This window comes from Nothobranchius furzeri, chromosome 2, assembly GCF_043380555.1.
Source record: "Nothobranchius furzeri strain GRZ-AD chromosome 2, NfurGRZ-RIMD1, whole genome shotgun sequence".
NCBI lineage: Eukaryota > Metazoa > Chordata > Actinopteri > Cyprinodontiformes > Nothobranchiidae > Nothobranchius > Nothobranchius furzeri.
The window spans coordinates 3,256,931-3,276,700 of record NC_091742.1 but is presented as its reverse complement, the minus strand read 5'-3'; the positions used below and the strand labels follow the sequence as shown (position 1 = coordinate 3,276,700).

The window sequence follows — 19,770 nt, the reverse complement described above, 5'->3', positions numbered from 1 at the left end:
GTGGAATGTCGTTGGTGGAAGCGTTTAAGGTGCAGATAAAATTGGGGGGCAGGTTGCCACAGGAATACGGAAATGGGGTCCATACCCGCACCCCCTGACTTGTCCACCCCCCAAGGTCCTATGTGTATGTTTGTGTGATGATGTGAGGGAGCAGGAGGAGAGAAATGTGTGGGGATGTGGAGGAATGGCTGGTTGGGCTTAGCCCTCCAGGGAGCCAGCTCCCCCACTGGCCCCAATTGGCACCTCTGTTGTCAAAATGCCACCCAGGGCATGGAGACCCCAGCCCATCCTGCCAGGGCCCAAAGCAGCAGCATTGCAGAGCCTCACGGAGTCCGAGGGCACCAACCCAGCCCCACCCCAGCAGAATATCTACGCCCATCCCTGCATTTGCACAACTTCCAGAATATATAAGACATAGGACATCCAGGTAAGGTTGGGTCCTCCCCCTCCTGGAATATCACAATATATTGAGGATTCCTCCTCGATAACGATAAATGGACGATAACTACAGGTATGCGTGGAAACAAGTTGTCCACTAGATGGGGCTGTCACATGTCTTATGTTTTTTCATAATACAGCTTCATGAATGTTGCTAACCTACACAAATCTTTTCTTTTTTTTTACTATCAAATTAATTGACATGGGAAAAATGATCCCGATAAGTTTAAGAAATTTCGATAACAATAAATTTTAGATGCATTGCCCAGCCCTAGTGTAGCTTGTAAGAATATAGTGAGAATTTTACAGTGAGAAAATTCCAAAAGGGTTTAATGTTTCAGTCATTTTGGAAGGAACGTTATACTGAAACATTTTATATCCTGCTGGCTGTGGGGAGTGTCAGCTTTTCTCCTCTGGAGAGACGTAACTGCTGTTTACCATCTGTGAGTTTGGGGTTGCCGTGGCTCCTGCTAGCTAATGCTGCAGAGCTGACAAGTGTAATTTCACAACGGCTGGCAAAAAGCTCCAGAGTTAGTGACTGCAGTGCAAATTTTACCACAGGATGTCATTTTTACTTCATTTCTACATAATGCACCTTTAATTATATTGTTATATGCAGGTGCTAGTAGCAACAGCTAGCTGTAGCACGTCCTGTTCAGCCTGGGGTACTTCCTGCAGAAATACCATGACAGATTCTGTCAGAACAGTCTGAAATCATACAATTATTATCAGTTACTTTTTGGTGGTGTTGCAAAAGAACGATGTGTTATCGTACTATTTCATCACTTGAATTTAGTACAACGTTTAGAGGTAAGCAATATCAAACTATGCCAGCAACATGAGAGAGCAACTTTTTGGTGGGTTGCTTTGCATATTTCTTCTGCAACTGCAAGAAAACGAGTGTCAACCTAAAACCAGAAATTCTAGTTAAAACAGCGAGTTTGTTAGCTTGTCAGTCAGTGTAGAACTGTTCACTCTGTTCTTCAAACCGAGGTCGTTCAAGCTGTACAGAAGCCCAACTCTTTTGGTTGAACTTGCCTTTTGAAGCCTCTGAATCACTCCGCTCAATGTCTGTGCTACTGTAGTTTCTGCTGGGGTGAAAAAATGCCAAAACATGACGTATATAACAGACCAGATGAGGGATGTCCCTTCAGCGAGCAGTGACTCCTTTAGTTGGGGTGAGTTATCGTTCACAGCCAGTGCAGAAAAACGGCGTGTCTGTCTATCCGCAGTGATGGAACAGATGAAGCACATCAGATATAAATGAGGACAGTTATTTTAGGAATTTGTGGTTATCTGGAAAAACCTTTAACACAATGTAATTAGCTGTTGCCACAGATTCTCTGAGGGGATTTAAGATGCTGGGTAAACAAGGACACCCATGAGATTAATCTCTTTGATGAAACAATCCTCAAATTACTCAATGCTAATAGAAACTGTTTTAATTCATCCTTTGTGTCTGAGTAACCTGCTAGCTTCAGGGATTCTTTGTGATTGAGTTCTAGCTGAGTAGCCTGAGAGTTGAGAGGTCTCGAGCACAGGCTTGTTGTGTTTTGTCATGGTACCAGGACGAGTGTGGCTTATGCGCTAAATGCCCGCGTGGTTGGTTAGTTCAGACGAGTTAAAGCTACAGTACAAGTCATCTCTGCTGCTTACTTGTCCTCGTGGTTGAAGAAATTCAACTTTCGCAGACAGCTGTCTTTGTGGCTGTAAGATTATTTCCAGCAGATGTTGGCAGCGCTCCCTTGTTGGCATAACCTTTGTGGAAAGCATGCGGCATATTTGCAATAGAATTTCTTGATTTATTTGTCAGTGTTGGACTCTGTCATTGGAATTTGTAATAACTTTGGTATTAGTTTTGAAGTAACAAAATAACGATCCTCATGGCTTAGAAAAGCTCTCTCGTGAAGGACTTGTTTTTCTTTTCACACACTGAAGATGCATTTACTCTTGCAGCCGGTCTCAGCTGAAAAAGCGGGTTGTCGGAGAACGAACATGCATATCCTGTTTTTGTGCAACGATGCATTCAGAGTCGAGTACGTGTTTGTAAATCTTTCCAAAAGATCTGGCTCTGCAGGCGTGCGCTGTTGCATACCGGTTCCACCGCTAACGGCCGTCTGTTTAGTGCCCGTCCCGTCCATCCACATTCACATTCCTACGCGTCTTAGCTCGCCCACCCAGATCCACCCAACCACCCCAGCTGGAGTTCCTCCACTAAAACCACCTCTCTGCAAAGCTTCATTCACCTCCACATGCCTCTCAGGTTAGCAGTGACTTCATGTAACAAACTCCATCTCATCCTGTTGTTCATACTATAACAGCATCGAGGTGTGTGTGTGTGTGTGTGTGTAATTGCTGCCCACATTAAGGAGTGTTTAGAAGAGTGTGTGTGTGTGCCCCCTGTTAGCTGACATTGTGATCCTCATTAGCCGAAGCTCTCCCTTTGCTCTCTTTCTTTTTAACTGAACTCAGTCACGCTTAAGCAGTTGGAAGAAATAATGCACACAAACTGAGCTGTGCAGAAATAGCCCCCGTGGCCATCTGGCGGGAAAACACACACACACACACACACACGCACATGCCAGTTTTGAGTAAGTAGGGCAGTGTGTGTCACAAGACGCTGCTGGTGAGTTCATGTAAAGGATAGCATGCCCCCTTTGGGAGTGGGCTCCGAGATCTGAGCTTTGTGCTCACATAGACTCCCCTTCAGAACATATTGATCTGATATTCCGTTTGAGAAACGGTGCCAGTTTCACTGGCAACTTCTCCCTGCCATTTTTTTTTCCCACACTGGCAAAGCACGTCTTACATGCTACCAAACGTGTCAAATCTCTGTAGCTACAATCGCGCCTCGCAAGTCTGCCATGAAACGAGGACAGGGTGTAGGATTTTTGTTGTTATTCATCATCTCACCCACTTCCTTGTCATGCCAGAGATGGCATCGATGGGAAACGCAGGAAAACCGGGGATGAGTAGGAGAAACAGAAGGCTGCTTTGTGTATTTTAGGAGCTCATGCCTGCGAAAGTGGAGGCGAACTGTTTGCATGTGTGTGGGCGCTCCTGCGTCTGTTTATGTCTGTGGTTCGTGCCTGATCTGGTGTTTTTGTGTGTTTTTTGTGTGTTTGCTGGAAGAAAAGGTGGAAAACCTTTTTTTTTTAAATGGCACAATGCCCAAACCTTTTCACCAGTTAGACCAGCACATCTCCATCTGTCTCTACAGGCCAGAGAAGCCATCAAAGAAAGAGGATCTGATAGCAAAACCAGTTTGCGGCTACCTTTGTGAAAGTGTTTGTGGCTGTGCGTGAACGTTCAAAGTCTTCCTCTTCATGTGGGTACGCAATGGAGTCTGCACGGTGCTGTTGTTTAAACACTAAAGCTGTGCTTGTATAAAGGATGGATGTGGTCTCTCTTTGTCTCTTTTAAAAGAAAAAGGCAAACACTTGTGTCCCAGATTTTCTTTTCAGCCTGGCAAGCTAATTAAGAGGCTTTTATGACGGATACCTGCCTTCTGACTTACGGGAATCCTCGTATTCCCTGTGATGGACAATCTGTCTAAAGCCTCTTCCAACTTTAAATGACTTATCTCATGAAAACCTCCGGTTGTTTGCGTGATCACAGTAACAGACACATGGACAGACGGCTTGTGGGACTTACAGAGCTGAAGTTGTCGTCAGCCGTGCAGACTAACATCTTTAGTCTGTCTGCTGGTGATTACTGTGATCCTGATTGTGGGGTTGAGGCTAATTTGAAGCCTTTCTGCCATCTCAGCACTTCAAAACTACTTGTCATTTAACTCCAGGCTCTTAAATAGCTCTTAAAAAGAGGTTAGGTCACCCTTGACTAATTCCCTTCATATGAGGGTGACCATGTGGAAACAAATATTTCAAAATTAAGGAAGTATGACTAAATTGCTTGAAGAATTCCTCTGCATTCAGCTTCCTCTGATTTTGAATTTAGTGTATGGTTGTGGAGAAGGTGAATGAGGCAAGTTTCTCCAAAAACAACTCATTTCCTATTCTTGTTCAATGTTTCAGGAAACTACATTCCTACAGTTTGCTGCCAACAGAAGGCTCACTTAAATGTTTTCAACTACGTCACTGCTCTACCACTACTTGGCTCATGTCATTACTTTTGTTAAACTAACAGAGCAGCTTCCTGCTCCTCCACCCTACTGGTTGAAAGCGGAGTTAAAACTCTAGTCAACAACCCTGCGTTAGCTAGCGCTAACAATGAGCTAGCACTAACACGAGCCAACTAATACTAAAAAAACACCACGAAGTTAAAATATCAGCACTGTTGGACAAAAATATTCTTACTTACAAGTCCATAGCAACAAAGCCAGGTCACCATCAGTCCATGATTTTGTAGCCTCCTTTAGTTTCCTCCAACAACAGAAAAATATAAATTCTTATTTTTATTCTTCTTGTGCTTTTTATTGACGATCAGCAAACTGAAAATGCCAACTGCTAGCATTACAGCTAACAGCCGTAAAGAAGGTAAGAAGCTCCCACTAGAACACCTACCCGCTCCACAAAACTATCAAGGGCAGTTTTTGGTCAGCAGAGGGCTGCAGAGTGGTGTCAAATATAAAACTGGTCGAGTTTCTAACTGAACAATCACTGAGATCAACATTAAAGCTCTAGCTTAAAGTTTAAAAAACTATCTGTTGTTATTTTAAACATGTTTTATTTCTGGTAACATGATCAGACAACAAACCACTCCAACTTCCAAGAGGTAGGCACAAATTCCTCTAAAATTTAAGAAATTCCCGACGTTGACTTTGGGAAATTTTCACACATGAATTAGCCAACTTCTTGTGTTGGATCTTGGCTCATCTCCCGTAATTTTATTTTTGTTACTAAAGTTGTCAGACAGAAAGAAGAACTTGTCTTGGGTTTCTCTTTCGATTGGTTCCTAAAGAAAAATCACAAAAACGAGGTTCCTCAAAAGTGGTCAAAAAGATCTAGAATGGCAACTTTAATGTCAAAGGTCTAACTTTCATGTGATTTTCTTCTTTCACCATCCACACAGACGTAGACGTCACACATCTCTTATGGGTTTAATTAGGTACGTTGACCTAAAGTTAACCTTTAGGCCTTAGTCTTGTGTGCATTTTAAAACTGTTACACTTAAGCAAACTAACAACCCTGTCTGTTAGCTGCACCTTAATGACAAAGACCAAAAGGTTGTGGGAGTTCTTATCTCTTTGTTCAAAAGCACACAGGTAGGTCATGTCAGCTAGTTTCTAAACGCATGTTTTTGACTCTAAAATTCACAGTCTGCAACATAAAATCTGTATGTTACCTCCACCCTATGAAGCAGTGTTTATTTGTCGCTAATTTCAAAGGGTTGTGTTTAAAATATCTCCTGAAGAACCCTTTGTGTCACATATTCCTCAGACTCGTGTTTTTAGGCGTTTCAACGTGTTACGTAACCAGTGTCTTGCATTTATTGAAACATGACAGTATTTTTTAAAAGTGCTCGTTAAGGAACATTGACCGTGGTGTCAAAAGTAGTAGTCTGGGAAATCATTACAATTTTATTGTAATTTGAAAGTATTTGGATTTGAGAAAATATCGTGTTTTCTTTTAGGTTGATAGTCATTAAAAATGTGTCATTTATTACGGCCCCTAAATATCCCTAAAGACATCCTTTTAACTTTATTAATAAATTAACTGAGATATCTTTAGCCTCTATTATGAACTGTACCATGTAAAAAAATAAATAAATAAATAAAAGTATAACGCGGTTGTCTAATCAGCAGGTGTTTGACTCGAGGAGAAAGTTGACCTAAAGGCCACTGCAGTGTGCTGGTGTCTGTTTTTATTCAAGATTTACCAAACATGACCCAATATTACCACAGTTACCTTGAAATAGTATCTGATTAATGATTACGTGTTACTCTTTCCAAAAGTAACTTGGTTACTTTACTCATTACTTTATTTACAAACTAACTTGGATTATGAGTTATTTTATTAGTTCATTTCAGCAGCTAAAGCTTATTTCCTGACAGAAATTCACATTTGAATAAAAATAAATTAAAGACAGTCTCTCTTGACTTCACTTAACATAAAAACCTGCCACATACATGTCGGCATTCCTAAGACGCAGGGAAAAAACAAATATATTGTAGTGAACCCACCCTCTGTGGAGCAAGCAGGCAAGGTGCATTGTGGGTAGCCATGTGTCCAGTTGCTTGTTCAATTTTGGTGTGTTTTGCTGGGGTTTTATTACCAGCGTTGTGTTGGTCTCTTGTTCAGTGTTCATAATGTGTTATTTTTGCACCATGAGTGAGTGTTCTAGTGATGGGAATTCCAGCTCTTTTTAGAGAGCCGGTTCTTTTGGCTCGGCTCCCAAGTGGCTCCTCAGATTTTCTGTTGGGTAGAGTACATTTAAAACCAAAACAATGCAAAACTATATGTAAAATGATTTACCAATGTAAAAAAATTCTATATATCAAATGTTTATCATTTATATGGATTTAATAACTGAACACTTTAAGAAATCATAACTTTCCGACTGCTGTCGCTCATTTTCTCACCGTCTTCGTTGCACTCTCCTCTCTCTAGCTCGCCTTTTTCCTCCTTCTCATTCCCTCTCGTCTCCCTCCGCCCGCACGTGCTCTGCTGTGTGTCTGAGTCTGATCCTCCCTCTTCCCCGCCCCTACTGCTCTGTGTGTGGACAGTCTGGACACACAGTTACACATGTTGACCAATCGTCTATAGCTTTCACCGAAGCTAGGGGGGAGGGGTGACGACGGCTGCCAATGACGAGCCGGCTCCTATCGTCCACTTCAAAGAGCCGGCTCTTAGAGCCGGTTTGTTCGCGACCGACACATCACTAGAGTGTTCCTTTCCAAGGAATGGGACGGCGGTGCCGTTTGCTTGTTCAGTAAGGTAGTACACTGCTTTTCCTGGATTTAGTATGCGTGCTCATATCGGCTACATGCACCCTGCTTAAGAAAATCACTAAAATGGTAAAAATGTAAAACAGTGGCTTGGACAAGAAATTTTTATTTGATTACTGTTATGGAAATCGTAACACATTAGATCAGTCGTTACAAAAAAGTGGTCATATTAGAGTGACGTGCTATTAAGTAACGTGTTACTGGCATCACTGTTGCGGAGAGATATGTAAAATAAGTGCAGCGGTCTTTGCTACCTAAATCAAGTCTCAACTCAACTACTGTAAAAATGTGTGCACTGCACACAGATGCTTGTTTGTTTTCACAGGTGTGCAGGTGCGTCTGAACCGTAACAAAGAACGTTGTTCCCTCATGAGGGAACTGTAAATCATCCAATCCGCTCTTACTCCTCTGTTCTTTACTTTTTCTTCTTTTTTCCACCATACAAAGCTAGTTTTCTCTGCTTATATGTGCTCAAAGTTTGCCTTCCTCAGAAATATTGAGTGATTAATATTTATCAGTGACTTTTTGACCTTTTTCTTCTCGTTTGTTCTGTTTTCCAGGAAAAACAGGATCCAAGCACTACCTCTTTGCAGCTTCGCAATGAGATCCAGGTAGGCAGTTGTTACATGCCCCAAACACTGACTTGTATTATAATTTGTACTTGGCATCTGGTGAAAATGTCAGCCTAACACATGCCCTATGTCTTTATCCTCAGGAATCCTTGGGCTTCAGCAGCGAGGTGTCTACTCCAGAAACAGACAGAAAGTATGTTTTAATATTTAACTATGTAGCTGTAACCGGTGCCTTCAGTTGGAAATGTGTGCGGCTTGTTTCTGGATTACATCAACCTGTATACCTTTGCACAAAAAGATCATAAATCACATTTAGATATTCTGCAGGTTCACAGCAACACATGGATACAAGCAAAAACACAAATACACAAACCAGCAGGAATATCATGTTGAATGATGGTTAGACGTTTTTTGGAGAGGTCTGACCTCGCTGCTGGGGGATAGACGTCTCTTCTGATGGATAACTTCTGTGGATGTTTGCAGTGTTGTGCTGTCTTACAGCGGATGACAGGCTAACAACAGATGATGGTTAAAGATTGACTCATCAAGGAGGGAAACACTGATTTACTCAGACAGGCACATTTTGTCTTAGTTTGTTCCAAAAGGACAGAAATTTTACAGACCGTGTACACACATGGCCGAGTTTCTGTAAAACCAAATAAATCCTCCTCCACCCATCTAGGGAAAAAAAACTTGTGTCCACACCACCTCACCGCCTATATACTGTGTTGTGAAGCACATTCATTGGCAATGCCAAGCCTGTAGGTGGCAGTAGTTCCCCAAATCTTTGGCGTCTTGGCTGAAAAGAAGACCTTAGACATGGAATCTTAAAACCCTGTTTGTCCACAAGCAAATGTTGATAACAGAGAATTTGCAAATCTCCACTTTGGTCTGAGTTTTTGAAAGAATTGTTTTTGGTGCCACTTTCTTCCATTTGTGTGATCCCTGGCTTGGTGGGAACAGGGTCTTAGTATGCTTGTCCTTTTGAATTAAAATGCATCCATTTTACCAATGCATTATTGGTAAATAAGTGTGGTTTTCATAAATAATGTACAACAATATATTTGTTAGTTTCTAGTCTTCACTGAATTACAACATGTTTCTACTCTTACAATAACAATGTAACAGGCGGTCAATGATCCACCAGAATATATTGGCTCAAGTCTTGATGTTGAAATTCAATCAGGTCAGACTTTAGTTCCCCAACATGGTCCAAATCAAATCAGTCAGAATATAATTGAATCAACCAAATCTTAATGCAGTCTGGTTCAAGATTCACTCTACATTGGCTGCTTTGTTGTGGGTTTTTTTTCTTCAAGCGTTTAGCCGAACAAATGCCACCTAGAACTCTGTTAGTGCATAATGAATATTAAGCTTCAATCAGTTAGAAGTGTCTTCCTGTGTAACCCATCCATCCATGCCCTTTTCATCTGCTTATGTGGAGTAGGGTCACAGGGGCAGCAGCCTAAGCAGAGAGGCCCAGACTTCCATCTCCCTAACCTGGGTCAGCTCCTCCAGGGAAATCCCAAGATGTTTCCTGGCCAACTGAGAAACATAGTCCCTCCAGTGTGTCCTGGGTCTCCTTTTGGGTCTCCTCCCGATTAGAAGTGCCAGAAAAACCTCACCAGGGAGGCGTCCAGGAGGCATCCTAACCAGATGCTAAAGCCACCTCAACTGGCTCCTCTTGATGTGGAGGAGAAGCGGATCTACCCCGAGCCCCACCTGGATTACCGAGCTTCTCACCCTATCTCTAAGGGTGAGCCCAGACGCCCTGTGGAGAAAATTCATTTCATCCACTTGTATGACCAATCCCGTTCTTTAGGTCGCTACCCAAACTTGTGACCATTGGTGAGGCTCGGAATGTAGACTGACCGGTAAATCGAGAGCTTTGTTCTCAGACTCAACTCTCTCTTCACCACAATGGACCGGAACAACGCCTGTCCATAATAACCCAACTCTCACTGGAAACAAGTCCGGCTTACTGCCGGCAATGCAGACCAAGCGCTGGCTCTGGTATTTGTGTGTAACCATTATAAATCATTTATTTTTTACTCAATATAGATGGCTTTTTGAATTGTCTCCATCAAGAGTTTTACTTCTACAGGATTGATGAGAGAATGGCTGGTATCAGGGCAGCAAGACCAAAGTGTGCTACCGTCTTCTTACAAGCCTCTATCTCCATATTGCCATAGCAGCTCTTTGAAAAGTATTTTGTGAAGCTTCACACCACCAGTGGCTTCTGTTTGAATGATTAAAGCTGTTTTTAAAGGGTACTTATACACTTTGGTCTTTGCGGTGCTTGGACTTTCTATTATTGCATCAATCCCAAAGGACCTTGTTTCTCTAGATTAAGGCCGACCAGGAAGCAATCTATGACAGGTAGGCAATTATTTATCAATCTTTTCCCAAGAACACAAAGGAAATGGCCTCTAAAATCCCTTGAAGATGGACATTTTGAAGTGTGTGAGGTTATCTACCCCATCAGCATTCACAGTTATGACTTAGCTGGTCATCTAAGCTCTCTTGGCAACATCCCTGCTGAGGTTAAAGGAAACCAACAACGGTTTCCTCAGGCTGACCCACTCAGTTCAGCAGCCATTCTGTGCTCTCTGGCCCCTCTGTATTTCCTTCCTGGCTTTGTGTCCTGCAGCATAGAAGGGGGAGACAATGAGGGTGATGGCCAGAAGATTACAGCAAAGGAACATGATCGAAAGAGCAGGATGGAGCAGGGCATGGGTGGAGTTCCTTTCCAAAGGTTCCTGTTCTGCAAAAGTTGGGGATTTCTCATGTTTTATGCACATCACTCTATTTAATGTGCATTGCATTTCTCTACATAACCATGACACGTTGTTGCTGTGTTAGACAAATTTAGGAAAATGGCTGCCTTTTGACCACACACATTAAATCCTTTTACATTACGGTTTTGTACTCCCTCATCTCACTGAAAGATGCTTTGGCCGTGTGCAAACAACACTGAGGAATGGCTTTGTTTTTATTTTCCCTTCCTATTTCATTCTGCTCATCACCCGTGCGTGACCCCCTGTGGAATTGTCATGTTCATCTGCTGCAGAGGAAGTGCATACCATAGACATGATCTCTTTTCCCATGGCTGTATATGTTGCACAGGCAAAAGTTGAGGATGATGGGAGCCAGATGCCAGATTTTTTTAAATGACGTATCTCTGCTGTTTAAGAGAGGCCCTCAAATAGATCCTAACTATACAATATTCTGCCTGCTCCTTATGTCAGATACTTATTATTAAGTAACATGCAGACTTCTGCTGATTTGCAGTCTTCCTACAAAAAAAAAAACAATTTCTCTTTCATGTGACTAGCTACTGTATGTAATGAACACTGTTTAAAGTGTTCTTTATGTCTGAGGTTAGCATCGCTGACATCTGCTGCCTCCAGGTTTTCATCATTTGTGCAGAAATCCTCCCTCTCTCCCTAATCCCCCTCCAGCTCGCTTCTCTATTTTGTTGCCCATTGTCCGTTTTCCATTGTGGCGAATGGATTGCAGGTAGGATGATTTATCATGTGCAGGCCAACGGATAGACAAGCCCCAACCATTCCTCGGACACATTCCTCACAGCCCCACAAAAGGCATGCCTGCTTGCTGACGCACAGATACCCCATCAGCACCTCTCAGCGGAACAATAGAAGATTACCCAGACCTCCATCCAGCAGCTGGACCACCCCTTTATGTCTCCTCGCAGCTCCATTGTTGGCACGAGATGGGCATAGCTCCCATTATGCCTGGTATGCAAGCGTTGATGACAGAGAGCTCTCAGGAGGTTCAGGGGTTCAAGCTGAGGTCTTCCTGTTTAGGAATGTGATTGATTGGATTGGATTGTTGCAAGGGGGGGGGGGGGGGGGTAGCTGGTTTACCAGGAAGGTTAACAGAATAAGTATGCATGTGCGCGGGCGTGAGATCAAAACAGCAGATTATTGGGTTTTAAGGCGACCGCAGGAGAACGGCACGTTAAGAAGTTGTTGTGCTACTGGAAGCCCAGTTTATGCAACAGTCAGATGTGTTTGTATGCTGGGCCATGTGAACAGCATGCTGGTGTAGTTAAGCACCTTGTTGTGCATTTATAGCTTGTGCGTTGCAGCTCCCATTGAGCAGCCTGAAAACCATAATTCTGGATGTTTTTTTTTTTTGCATAGCTTTCTGTTTTCCTGCTATATTAGCTAGTACTCGCCCTTTTCTTTTCTTTTTTTTTTTTTGACCTTTGCAACCAGTAGCCCCCAAAGAGGTCACCCCCCTTATTCTTCCTGTTTTACACCACCACTGTCACCCTGTCACCTTTTATTGTTTGTCCATGTGCACCGTGGATCACTCCGCTCCAGGTGGTGTGCCTTTAGACACCAAAACGCCAATGCTAAAGGTTTAGCACAAATAAAACTTATTCATGAGTCTGACTTACACTTTTCCTCCTTGAGAGGTTAAATGTTATCAGACATCAATTTTCTATGTAATATAATGGAAATTATGCAATTATTAATGCAAAATGTACTTCCTAGACATGATTATATTCTTATGGTTTCAAGTGAAAAGTCACTTCATCTGATTTAACAATGTCTAGCCAAAGACTAGCTTCATCAGAACGTGATCTCCGGCTTTCGCTGGAGCAGTTCGCAGCCGAGTGGGAAGCAGCTGGGATGAGAATCAGCTCCTCTAAATCTGAGACCATGGTCTTCAGTTGGAAAAAGGAAGACTGTCTTCTTCAGGTCAGGAATGAGGTACTGCCTCAAGTGGAGGACTTTAAGTATCTCGGGGTCTTGTTCATGAGCGTGGGAAAGATGGAGCGATAGATTGACAGGGCAATAGTGCTGAGTCTGCAGTGATGAGGGCATTGTACCGGTCTGTCGTGTTGAAGTGAGAGCTGAGGTGGAAGGCGAAGCTCTTCATTCACCAATCAGTCTACGTTCCCACCCTCACCTATGGTCACGAGTTTTGGGTAGTGACTGAAATAATGATATTGCGGATACAAGTGGCTGAATTGACTTTTCTCCAGAGTGTCTGGGCTCTCCTTTAGAGAGAGGGTGAGAACTTGATCATCCAGGAGGGGCTCGGAGTAGATCCACTACTCCTCCACATCAAGAGGAGCCATGTTGAGGTAGCTTGGGCTTCTGGTCAGGTTGCCTCTTTGATGCCTCCCTGGTGAGGTTTTCCAGGCCCGTCCAACTGGGAGGAGACCCAAAGGTAGACATGCTGGAGGGACTACGTGTCTCGGCTGGCCGGGGAAAACTTTTCTTTTTTTTTTTCAGTGACCCTAATCCTCCTCCACAGAGGCGAGGCATCTAAATACTGTGAATAATGATCAAGACGCTAAAGTCTGCTGTTTCTGCCTCTGGCTAATTTCTACCTCCTAAAACAGGAGCACCAGAGCTTTTCAAAACTAAAAGTGCAAAGAGCAGGAATGAAGTGGAAAAGCACGTCAAAGACTTGAGGTTAAACCAATTAAGTTGCCAAGCAACACACAGACTGAGCTGACAAACTCTTTGGGAAACATGCAGGTACTTTGAATGAATGTGCACAAGTTTGTGGACCACTGGGGGTTAATTTATAGAAGGTGTTGTCAGAGGGGGGAGCGGATTCTGTCACAGAAAAGCTTCTACTGCTTGGGCCCTAACCTATCCGAGAGGGAGGATGAGCACAGGGACGAACCATACAGGCCTTCATTCAATTAGCATCTCATTATGTTGCCATGGCAGCCAGACTTTTTAGGCTGAAAGAGATTTCCCATTGCACCATGAGAAGACTGCCATGTTTGAACACACACATAATCATGTGCGCACACACACACATTTAGTTACATCACAGAGGAAAAGAGTAGCTGTTAGGATCTGGTGGACCGTTTCAAACTTTCTCTACCGTCTGTCTTCATGGCTGAGCAGCTGCGTGTGTAAGCAGATTTAATCATAATAGGTGTGTGAAGGTGGCTTGTTGAGCACAGAAAACTGCACACGTCCGCTTGTCTTGGACAAAAATGGTTTTTTTAGACAACTGAACCCAAGTTCTCAACGGCTCAAATCGTCGACACTTCACCGTTTTTTATACAGACGGAAATAGATTTGGTTTCTCATCTCTGTCACAGCTGCTCACTCGGAACTTTTTGATTGGGTGCTGTTAGTTGTAGTTTATTCACATGTTTGGATTTTTAGTCACTCAAATATTTTCCATGTCTGTCTTTATCCCTTCAGATTCCCTCCTCTCTTCTTGTTTTTTATGTAACTGTTTTGTGGATGGAAGTGGAAACATAAACAGGCAGAGTCCGCCCTGTGGTCTTGATCCCTCCGCTTCCCACTCCTGCCTGCTGCATTTCCTTAAATCCATACTTTCCTTTAACGCTCACCTAGTTTTCCCGTCTTGTTGTTGTCCTTCCCCTTGTTTGGGGGTTTTGTATTATAACCAGCTTCAGCATACAGATTAGTTGTGCATCCTGCCCTGCCACCTTCTCCCTTTCAAGCCTCAGGAGCCTGGTTTACAATCTCTGAAGTGTCACCACTGACACCAAGTGGTCACGAGGCAGAACTGCATCACCAGTTTTGGAGAAAACCCAGTAAACATGTGCTTATTTGTAGTTTAATATATTTTTTGATTTAGAAAAACAAGGTAATTAATGAATGTGTTCTTGCTGATGTAATTCTTTCTTTCTTGTGTTTTTACTTTAGAATGTCGCTGCACAAGTCCAGCTCTGAAGATGGATCTGGAGGTAAATGGAGATACGAAGTTTGTATTTTGCAAGTTTATCCCTTCTGATGCATCCTGGTGGGTTCAGACAAAAGAGCAATGTCTCTACCATAGAGCGTTTTCACTTCAACAGAAAAATGGTGATTTACAAGAAGAGGCTGGCTGATATTGGGTTTTTCTATGCCAGTACCAACATGTCTTCTTCCGCCTATCCGGGTCCGGGTTGCAGGGGCAGCATCCCAACCAGGGAGTTCCAGACCGTCCTCTCCCCGGCCACCTCCACCAGCTCCTCCGGTAGGACCCCAAGTCGTTCCTGGGCCAGTTTGGAGATGCACTTTCTCCAACGTGTCCCGGGTCGACCAGGGGGTCTCCTGCTGGCAGGACATGCCTGAAACACCTCCCTGGAGAGGCGTCCCTGAAGTAGCTGCCGGCTTCCGATCCGCAATCCTTTTGAAAATGTAATCTGAGTAATTTTTGACCAAAGCATTGGTTTTTCTATGCCAATACCAATATGTAGGAGACACAGTTAGCCGATATGTACTGCCAATTTTATGGGCCAATTTTCATGGTCGATATCTACACGTTTTCTACCATATTTTCATGTTACAATGTCACTGATGACATCGTTTGATACACAAAATTTCTGAAGCTGAATCAGTTTTTCACCTCTGTTAAATCTTAACTTTGTGCACTGCTCAGTGTTAAAGTCAGACATCTAAATAAAGCTAGAGCATTTCTTGCAGATGTTATTCGTAAAAATACATTTAAATTCAGTTCTGCAACAGCACCAGGTAGCCTGAGGATGCTCCTAACTTTAAATTGGCATTACTAAAGACAAATATCAGTGGATACCGATGTATAAAACGTGGTAAATATCAGCCCGATATATCGGTCTACCCCTGATCACAAGAGTTTAATCCATAGTGAGAACCTAATTAATGCAAACTTTGTGAATGAAACCCCTGATCTTCCTTTCAGAGAGTCTTTGGGTCTTTAGGATAGCAGAATCTTGACCAGAAGACCTGCCCCCTTACACACGAGGGATAAGGGACACTCTTGTGAAGATGGGAATGTTTGGATGAAGGACAGGAAGATGGGTGCCTTAAAACAGAATAAGAGAGAAAGATCAACACCAAAGCGAGAAGGTTGAACTTTTCAGAACTATTCAGTTCTGAACCCGATTCCCAGATAGTTTCACAGCCAAACACATCTTGCGTGTAGACCTGGGCATCAAAGACATCAATGTTTTCCCTTTCAGGATGACCCTCTTACTGAACTCACGAGAGTTTGGAGAACATGTTTGTATCAGAAAGCCAACATTTTAAAGTGGATATTTGAAACATTGAGGTTTTGTTCATCATATCTGCCCCACTTCTTCCTGTGGTTGCACTTCTGGAAATGTCAATGATTTTAAAACATGTTGCTGTTTTTTATAGACACATTGTTTTGAGTATCGCGGACGTCTAATTGCTTTGCCTTTGCGGTTGCTTTCCAGTGAGGGAAACAAAGGAGTAAATTAGTAGTTTTCGGTGCAGTTGGACATCAGATTTGTGGGTTTCACTGCATAACAAAACCGTCCTTTTCCCCTCCAGGCAAGTGGGACAATAAGAAGAAAAACAAATCTTTCTGGCAGAATTTTCGCAAATCTCAGCACAAACCCGTCGTTCGTCAGTCGTCCAAAGGTTAGTGTGGTTTTTAGTTTTCCAGATCCAGCTTACAGAGCATTCGCTGCCTCGTGTTTAAGTCTTTTGCTTTTGGGGTGACCAGGAGAGGACATTGGCTATGTGGCCAGTGAGATCACCATGAGCGATGAGGAACGGATCCAGCTGATGATGATGGTGAAAGAGAAGATGATCACCGTAGAAGAAGCTCTGGCTCGGGTAGGACTCGTTTCTTTTTCCTCTCCGCTCCCTCCACCTCCTCCCTCAACAACTTCATCGGCCTGTGACCTTACTTAACCTTGCCATCCCTTCCCCCCTCCTGGATTTGATTCTAGCCTCCCTACGCCTCATAGTCTAACTACTCTGGCATACTAAACCAGCTCACTCATACTAACCCCTATAAGGCCCCAAACCTTAACATTGCATTGTCTTCTTTACACACACACAAATGAACAAACTCCAGAGCGTCCGGCGTGCCCAGAGGTTCAGGAGTTTGAATGTTAGGGTTTGAGCTCTTGGACTGTGTGTGGGTGTTAGTCAGCTCCAGGTTGATGGTGATGGTTACTAAATAGCCCTAACTGTTGGGAAGGTGGGGTGCCATGGTGCATTTTGGGTTTCCTCTAGTTGGACATGGTGGATAATCATTTGGCTTTCTGTCTTTTTTCCTCCACTTTCCTTTTGGTTTTCCAATCAATGCCATTGATCGTTCTGTCTCTTCTTTTTCCATTTGCTTTTTGGTGATCATTTGTAATGCCTTGCTGCTGGGTAGCATGACTTACCAGCAGCATTTACACGTTATTTATCGGGTACTGCCTTGATTTCAGCTGTCTGGTCAACCTGATTACCTTTTTTTCTGTTGTCACGATTGTTTTCATTTTTGTGTTTGTCTTTTCTGTATCTAGTGAGTTACTACAGTGGATCGTAAAGTGTGTCTGTGTGTTTAACTGTCAAAAAAAAGTTTAAAAATCAAAATTTCCACTTAGATCTGTCAACGAGATAAATGCTTGGTTAAAAACCAAACATTACACCATATACACCACATAATAAGCTTAAACATTTCACTAAAATATCCCGTTAAAACTCACTGTCCTCGAGGCAACTTGTCATCCTGAGAAGAAATTCCCATTGCTCTAAGCTCCTCGTTTTCTGGAGTTCTTAAACATCATTATTAGGATGAGTACGCTGCCTGGCCAAAAAAAAGTCACCACCTGGACGATCCTCCTATTGGATAATTACTGCATGGGTGATCATCTTTTAGCTGCAACAAGTTATTTTACCCCAACTGGTGCAATGGGTTGCTTCTCATTTCTATACAACCATGTGGAAAGACACATCTGATGGTCGTGGAAAAGATGTTGGTGTGTTTTGAGAAAGGTCAGCTCACCGGCATGCATCAAGCAGAGAAAACATCTAAGGAGATTGTTTTAATAATGCATTATAACTTGCATCGTTACTGGTCTGATGAGTCCAGATGGGTGCATCAGGGTAAGAAGAGAGGCTGATGAAGTGATGCACCCATCATGCCTAGTGCCTACTGTACAAGCCTGTGGTGGCAGTGCTATGATGTGGGCTTGCTGCAGGTGGTCAGGTCTAGGTTCAGCAACCGGACGTGCTCCAAGAATGAGGTCAGCTGACTACCTGAATATACTGAATGGCCAGGTTTTTCCATCTTCCCTGATGGCACGGGAATTTTCCAAGATGACAAATCCAGGATTCATCGGACTCAATTAGTGAAAGAGTGTTTCAGGGAGCATGAGACACACACACATGGATCGGCCACAGAGTCCAGTCCTTAACCCCATTGAGATCTTGGTGAAACATCAGTGCAACACTGGATGGAAATAAATCTGGCGGCATGGCAGAAGCTTATAGAAACAACGCCACAGCGAATGCGTGCTGTAATCAAAGCTAAAGGCGGTCCAATGAAATATTAGTGTGTGATAATTTTTTGGGTGGCCACTTTTCTTTTGGCCAGATATTATATGATCTAACCATCATCTCTTGTTCAGTAGTTCTTCAGACTTTCTGAAGGGCTGCTATGGTTTTTCTTTGGTCTCTGGTACTTTTTCAGCCTTAGTGAAGCACTTGGACATTTTCAAAGGCATTTGGGTCATTTTACCCTGACCTATTAACCATTTAGTCCAAAAGTCAAGGGATAGACCAATGTCATCAATATTCAGTTGGATATTACAAAAGGGTCAGGCTGCGTGGAAGCAAAATCTGCATCATTCATGATTGATTTTTTTTCACTGTACTGTTTGTTAATTCATGATGATTGTGGAGTTGTTGCAGCATCTTTAGCTGTGTCGTTGACTGAGACACTGATTCTGTATTAACACGAAAAGAACAAGCTGGAGTCGCAGCCATATTTTATAACCTCCACATCTCCAGATCATTGTGTCTCCATGCCATCTGATTTCATATTAAAACATACATTTGTGCAAAAAATGAACTTTTAGTTCATTGCATGAATAATTTCCAGTTACTTAAACACAAAATTTCCAGATTTCTATCCAACCATCCGTCCCTGAATCCCTGTTAAACCTGTATAGAGAGTAGTGTGTTCTGGGTGAGAGTGGGTGGCCCGCCCTCATCCCCTCGTCCCCTCTGCCTCTCTAAAATTTTCTTCTCCGTGTAGCTGAAGGAGTATGAGCGCAGCAAACAGTCCTGCAGTTCTGACACTGCAGAGTGGGCTGACGGATCTTCACCCAATCTAAACCAGTCCTCAAACTGCAACGTAAGTACACCCCCAAACCTCTCCCTGCTCTACCTCTCTTAATGCTCTCACCAGTAGGATTGATTTAGCCAAGAAACATGTCCTGTTGATGTTTTTTTCAATTGTTTTTTGGGTTTATATTTGCAATTTTCACCTACTCCTTTAAAAATAACCCTGCCTTTACCTTCACTTCCTCTCGTTCCATCTTTCTCTGCTCTGCATTAAAGGCTAAACAACAACGCATCCTTGCAGCTGCATTTCTCTCCACCATGTCACAAGCAGCTTAATTAAATCGGTGTTCCCTCTGACAGTGTGGCCCGTCGCATGCTTCAGTTTTCTTCTTTCACATATTGGCAGCCTCTCAAAAAGAGCTCGCAGCCATATTTTATTCATCAGTGTTGTCCTCTCATAGGCATCTTGTTGGACATTTCAGCCCAACATAGTCATAATTCGTGACTTGTGTAGCTTGTTTTGTTGGCGGTAATTTTTGTCAGCTGTGATCCTTGGAGAGAGCGGTTGAGAATTTCCTCCGGTTACCTTCAGGAGAGTCCGGCTCTGAGGAAAGTCACAGATGCCATGAGTTGGAGTTTCGACAATCGTGTCGTGTTTGGTGACAACCTTGGTGTGTTTTTAATCTCATTAAAATGCAAAACCGTTTTTAGAGCAGTTTTCTGTTTTGTGAACTCATGTGGGAGTCGCTGCATGTGCAGAAACTGACCCACTTATTTTTTTTACGGAGCCAAGTTTAACCAAACACAAAAATCCCCACATAACTTCCCA

The 19,770-nt window shown here is 43.0% G+C and overlaps 1 protein-coding gene across 11 annotated transcripts in view; it reads left to right on the top strand.

The window, feature by feature from the left end:
- The window catches only part of sash1a (SAM and SH3 domain containing 1a), a 250,617-nt gene that overhangs the window by 209,347 nt on the left and 21,500 nt on the right, over nucleotides 1–19,770 (top strand). For 9 of the 11 annotated variants that reach the window (XM_054747923.2, XM_015947238.3, XM_015947242.3 and 6 more), the window contains 6 exons: nucleotides 7,906–7,956; nucleotides 8,061–8,110; nucleotides 14,595–14,635; nucleotides 16,206–16,295; nucleotides 16,381–16,493; nucleotides 18,913–19,011. In XM_054747923.2, coding sequence (XP_054603898.2) covers nucleotides 7,906–7,956; nucleotides 8,061–8,110; nucleotides 14,595–14,635; nucleotides 16,206–16,295; nucleotides 16,381–16,493; nucleotides 18,913–19,011 — 444 coding nt within the window. The remainder of the gene's footprint in view (nucleotides 1–7,905; nucleotides 7,957–8,060; nucleotides 8,111–14,594; nucleotides 14,636–16,205; nucleotides 16,296–16,380; nucleotides 16,494–18,912; nucleotides 19,012–19,770) is intronic. The other 2 variants (XM_015947240.3, XM_015947239.3) reach the window with 1 other exon arrangement.